Genomic DNA, 5,691 nt, shown 5'->3' with positions numbered 1-5,691 from the left:
CCCTCCCCTCCCCTCCCCTCCCCTTCCCTGCCTTCCTCCTCCTTTCCTCCCTCCACCCCTTCCTCCTTTTTTCCAGTGCAAACCCTTTACATTCTTCCTAGCTTTTCTGGGGTTTGCCTCTTGCTCTCTGCGCCTGCCCCTCAGGCAGCTGAGCTCAATTTAGATTTCACTTCAGGGTAGCAGAGGGTGAGGACAATCAGAAGTTATGTGTGCTCCACTTCCCACCACATGGATTCCTTTTCTTATTATTATGCAAATCACACGCCTCCATAATGGAGGGTTAATAAACACAAATAAAAAGTCACCTATACTGCCCCCACCTGGACATTGCTACAATTGATGTAGGCACTTCCAGAGCCCTTTTAAAATAGCTTAGTTAAGTGTATTTTAATTAAGATGAAAATGCAAGCAAGATATGTTACTTTACAGTAAGCTCTTTCCACCCAATATTAACGAACATCTTTCTGTGTAAGTAACGACCAGAATCTGGGATTTTTATTAAACCTCTGGTTTCAAACCAGAGCAGTATGCCTGGCCATCTTCCGTCTTCTCTCCTGACATCGCCCTCTCAGTCCAGGGCCAGAAAAAGATGGCAGGGATAAAAGAGGCAGCAGAGGCCAGCAACAGGATTGAGGGATGGGTCTCAGCCAACCAAAGATCTTGGTGATGCCTCCTTCTCCTGCCCAGGAGGGAATGGCAGAGCTTCTGAGATTCTGTGCCAGATCTCACTAGGCGGGAACAATCTCCACCACTCGCTCACCCAAGAATTATTTGATGTTGTTCTTTGTTTGTCCTATATGGTTCTTATTAGGTTCCACACCAAAGGTAGGGCCTTTGTGGAAGGAATCTACACACTGAGCTCCAGATCCCCGAAGAATTTACTGGCGCTGGGAAACCGGGACAAGAGAGTGGCTGGACCTCCTAAGTCAGAAGTGGGAGTCCCGAGAGGAGGGAGAGGAGGGAGTCGCCCTTCGTGGACCTCCTCGATCCCTACCTGCCCCCCCTCCCCACATTGCCTACTCTGCCTCTGCCTAGAGGGTTTGGGGGACCACACAGTCCTAGTCACACTGCTGAAAGTAGAAGTCCGTGATGGGAGCATCCCAGGCGGCATCCTCAGGGATCTGGGTGAGGCTGACAGGCTGGTCAGCTTCGGGCACGGTGCAGAGGAACCAGCCTGGGAAGGCAGCTGACTCGAAGCTGGAGGTGAGGCCCATATCCCGCCGGTAGAAGGTGAAGCTCTTGGATTCCTTGCTCCCAAGGTAGAGCTCCATAATGTTCACTGGCTGGAGAAAAGGGGCATGGTGGATGAGACACAGGAGTGGGCAAGAGAGAGGGCTAAGCTGGGCAAGGGAAAGGTCCTCAGAGAGGAGGCAGCGCTGGTTTAATAGTGCCTTTGCTGTGGTCCAGGATTATCTGGGCTGTGGCGGCAGAGAGTGCGCGCCTCTCCTGGCTCAGGCCCGGAACGTGAAGAAGCTGCAATCAGACTCACCTCAAGTTTCAGAACTGGCTCCTTCTCTGTCCCACAGGACAGGCATTGTCTTCCTCCCTGAACACCTAGGATGACAGGGCACAGACTGGCATCCAGTGCCCGATTTGGGACAACGCTGATCTCCTCACCTAGAGGAAAAAGGCAAGATGCAGGCACCTGCTTGTCCTTCCGCCCACTCTCCCCACAAGTAGGGCCTTAAAGGGATTAGAACCAGTGTGAGGCGTCCTGCCTTCCTCCTGGTCCAGATCATAAACCAAAGCGTGGGAACACTAGGCAAACCCATTCCTCTTGCTCAGGGCCAAACTTTGATTCTCTAAATTACAAGCGATCACCCCTCCCACGACTCCTTTTAACTCCCTTGACTTTCAGGCCCCCTTTTCTGGACTTTGTCGTATCCTGTTAGAGCTGTGTCGTGCCTTTAGCCCCTGTGGGATTTCTGCAGAAGAGGATTTCCCTCTTCTTCTCTGTCCATCATCCATCTCCCCATGTACAGATGCACAGACATTCATACACACGTCACATCAATATATGCATATGTATATAGCTATAATCACACACATGTATGTACCTCATGCATATTACACATAATCAAAGCATACACATCCATAGGCACACATACAAGCAATCCTTATGTGCTTGTATAAGTACACACATACATACTTAAGCACATTCATATATGAGCTTATGCATTCACATATAACTATACCCTCACTATACCCTCATGTAGTGTTCACATATGCAGCAAAGGGGTCTGTATAGATCTAGTACCCCATAAGGGTGCCCAAGCAAACATGTATGCAGCAATGTGGAAAGGCCTGTCAAAGTATGAGGGCACCCTGAGTAAGCAGGAGGCCAGAGAGGGCCCCACTATCCAGATGTTAGCATGAGGGGATCCAAGGATCTCTAGGGAGCAGAATGGTGAGCAGAGCCCACCCACTTGGGAATGGAGATCTATTTTAGCCTTTTGCACAGTACTGTCTCCCAAAAGAGTTTGTGATGGAAGCATAAGTCGCTTGTCCTGGAAAATATCCTACTTCTACTACACAGAGGCTTCCCTGATGTTCTCACTTTGCTTGAAGCCTGTTTTATGGTGCCCTATCTGACATGGTCGTTCTTGGGTCTGAAGGCCTGCCACTGGTTTACAAAGCCATTTAAAGGCTTCTAAACGCATACCCCCTAGAGTACAGAGGCCGGGGACTCATAGATACCAACCTTTAATAACCTTCCCGGCATGCAGCCCGCCAGCCAGCAGCTGGTTATTGTGCAGATAAAGTATCTTCAAGGCTGAGTCCTTCATTCTGAAACACCAGGAAGGGACAAGACTCCATAAGGGTAGGGATGAGCACTCTGCCTTGCCTGATTCCAGGTCTCCCCAAACTTAGATATCTTCTCTTCTTCTATTTCTACGGTGCCAGACACAGCCACCAACGTTCAGTCCTGGTTCTGCAGAATGACCCCTCTGCCATCCATCTGTGCCCAATGTCTGCTTGCTTCCCTTATTAAACCTTTTACATCCCAGAAAATCTCTCTGCTCAGTTGGAAGAGCCTGTGAATTGGAGCCCGGGTTCTTCAAAGCCCCGGGACCACTTCTCCAGCCTTCTCAGATGTCCTTGACATGTGTGGGCTTCTTTGACTAAACCTGCCTTGAAGAGCCTCAAGTTGTTTTGGACATTCCTGGCCCCGTGGGATCCCTGTGAGCCAAGAGCTAACTCTGCACAGGAAGGTTTGGAGAAGACCTGCAACCAACAATACACTTGCCCTCTCTCTGTCGCTGAGCCATGACAGTGGGTTAAATAACACTCAGAACTCCCCTTAATTGGAATCTGCTGCTTGGTTTTCTATTTTGTTTTGCTATTTAAGACAGAATCTCGCCATCTAGCCCTGACTGGCCTGGAACTCATTCTGTAGACCAGTCTGGCCTCAAACTCATAGTTCTGCCTGAATCTACCTCTCGGCTCCTTCTTACTGAACATTCAAAGCACACTTGCTTCCACTGGGCCAAATATTCCACCCTGAGGGCTTTCTTTAAAGTCCTATTTTATTTTTCAAAATGACTTTTCAGCTGATTTTTTTTCGACACTCTGTAAGGTGAAATATGCTTAAGTAGTCCTTACGTGGACTTAAGTAGACCTCTGCTGATGTCATACGGGGATACTTTGCAGTGTAACAATTGCTTTGTTGTCTGGCTGAATATTTTAGTGTGTGTGTGTGGTGCATGTTCACGAGTTTGAGCGTGTACGTGGGCCCACAACTCCATTTTGGGTGTCTTTCTTAATCCTATACCACTTTATTACTGAAGTGGAATCTCTCGCTGAACCCGGAGCTTGCCAATTTGACTATTCTAGGCTGCTGGCCCCAGGGATCTCCTGCCTCTCCATCCCAGGTGCTGAGAAAAGAGACTGGCTTCAGACAGCCCCCAGGCTTTTATACAAATTCTGGGGGTTTGAACTCCACAAGTCACATTTTTTCCCCAATATGAACTTTATCCACTGAGCCATCTCCCCAGCCCCAAACATGATGAGGAAGCAGCATTCTGCAGCCGCACTCACTCAGAGAACACGTGTGCATGAACTATCTCAGGGGACTGAGCCTCAGAGAACATGCTTTGAGAAATCCTCCAACCCCTTGGCAGTGCAGGGATTGTTCTGGGACCCCTACAGATGGTACCCAAATCCACAGGTGCTCAGGCTGTTAGATAAGATGGATGAAGTACTTGCATTTTACTGGTGTCCATCTCCTGAATACTCTAATCCTCTCTCCATGGCTGTAATACCTAACGGCATGCTAACAGCACATAAGTAGTGATGCTGTTATTTAAGGAAGTAATAACTAGGAAGACTGTGTATGTTCACCACATATGCAAATTTTCATAATATTTTCAATTCCGTTTGTTGAAGCTGTGATTGAAGAAACCACAGATGCAGAGGGCTGATTGGGTCCAGTAAGAGTAAGGACCATTCTCATCTGCTGCCGTCAAATCTGTAGTAGGGTGCCTGGCTCAGTGCACACCAGGGAGCAACAGAGAAGGTTCTGTGCTATACTCAACCCCAGAAAGGACCATGGAGGGATTACCACAGTGGCTGAGCTGATGGCAATTCAAGGCTGTGGGAGGTAATAGTGGAGCTCTGTAAGGGAGACCAGACTCTCCTCACCAAAAGCTGCTGCTCTAAACTGCCTAGTTGCTTGTCCCATCCCCAACCCCACACACTTAGACCAAGGAGCCTGTGAGAATCCTGCTCAGTTCTTCTCAGCCTGAAGAAAGCCAGAAAAAGCTCCAAGGGCAGGATTGGTCCCATCTTCCCAGCTAACTGTGAAGGCCCCGCTAGGATAACAACACATTCTTGTCTCCCCGTAACTCACTTTTCTGAGAACGCCACCAGATCAGATGACCAAATACTCACCGGAAGCACAATGCCCCACTCAGGACCATCATGAGCGCTGCACTATGGAGACCCTATTTTGAAAGAAACAGCAGGAAATTTGGGGCAAAGAACAGGCTGGGAAATCAGGAGCCTGAGTAGAAAGCAGACTCCAGAGCCTGTCAGCATGTGAACAGCCTGTTCACAGCAGGAGATTCTGGACCTGAAAATCAAGAAAGAGCCCACAAAGGAGCCCTCAGCTCTCTCCTTCTCCAGGCAGGAGCCTGTGGTTGTCCGTCTGCTCTTCTGAGATGCCTTGGTTCTTTAAGTACACGAAGTACACTAATGATCCAGGGAGGAGCCCTGAAACTCACGAGGGAGGAGCAGGCTTTCCCAGAATGATTTCACACCACCCCAAACTCCCTCAAAGCACCTGCTGCTGCACCTCCTCTCAATGAAGGAAGCTTCTCAAGACAGCCTTCTTCCCAGGGTTTTGAAGGGGTTCCTCTGGCCTTCCCAGCTCTCCAGGAACACTCAGCTGCTTCAGATCCAGGAAGTCAGAGCAACCTTCTTTCTCCCCTCCCTTTCTCCCTCCCTCCCTTCCTCCAGTCTCTCCTTTCTGCCTTTGCCAGACCTATGGAGCAGTTGGAGGCGGAGATCTGCTTAGGAATGTTTAGGCAACAGTTGTAGAAAAACCAGAAAGTCCAGACAAGCAAAAAAGAAAAAAAATATGCATGCTTGCCTGTCTTTGGATACATTAAAAAAATATGTCAGCACCTTTTCCTTTGTACACATTTAACCACAGGCAGCTTTCCATATGACAATGCCATAGAAACCTTGATT

At 48.8% G+C, this 5,691-nt stretch overlaps 1 protein-coding gene across 3 annotated transcripts; it reads right to left on the bottom strand.

Annotated features, from left to right (window-relative positions):
• Positions 1–378: 378 nt before the first annotated feature.
• Positions 379–5,402, bottom strand: Il36rn (interleukin 36 receptor antagonist). 3 transcript variants are annotated; one of them, XM_050139957.1, is made up of 5 exons: positions 5,282–5,402; positions 4,891–4,943; positions 2,702–2,787; positions 1,490–1,617; positions 379–1,283 (listed from the first exon to the last, which is right to left on the bottom strand). In XM_050139957.1, the coding sequence occupies exons 2-5, from the start codon at positions 4,920–4,922 to the stop codon at positions 1,059–1,061; spliced, it is 471 nt and encodes a 156-aa protein (XP_049995914.1). In that variant the 5' UTR covers positions 4,923–4,943; positions 5,282–5,402; the 3' UTR covers positions 379–1,058. The 3 variants fall into 3 exon arrangements, with proteins under 3 accessions (XP_049995914.1, XP_049995916.1, XP_049995915.1); XM_050139959.1 differs by lacking the exon at positions 4,891–4,943 and having other exon boundaries at positions 5,282–5,360; XM_050139958.1 differs by lacking the exon at positions 5,282–5,402 and having other exon boundaries at positions 4,891–5,259.
• Positions 5,403–5,691: the final 289 nt, after the last annotated feature.

Source organism: Alexandromys fortis, unplaced genomic scaffold, assembly GCF_014885135.2.
Source record: "Alexandromys fortis isolate MF-2015 unplaced genomic scaffold, M_Fortis_MF-2015_v1.1 scaffold_33, whole genome shotgun sequence".
NCBI lineage: Eukaryota > Metazoa > Chordata > Mammalia > Rodentia > Cricetidae > Alexandromys > Alexandromys fortis.
This window is presented reverse-complemented; position numbering and strand designations above follow the sequence as displayed.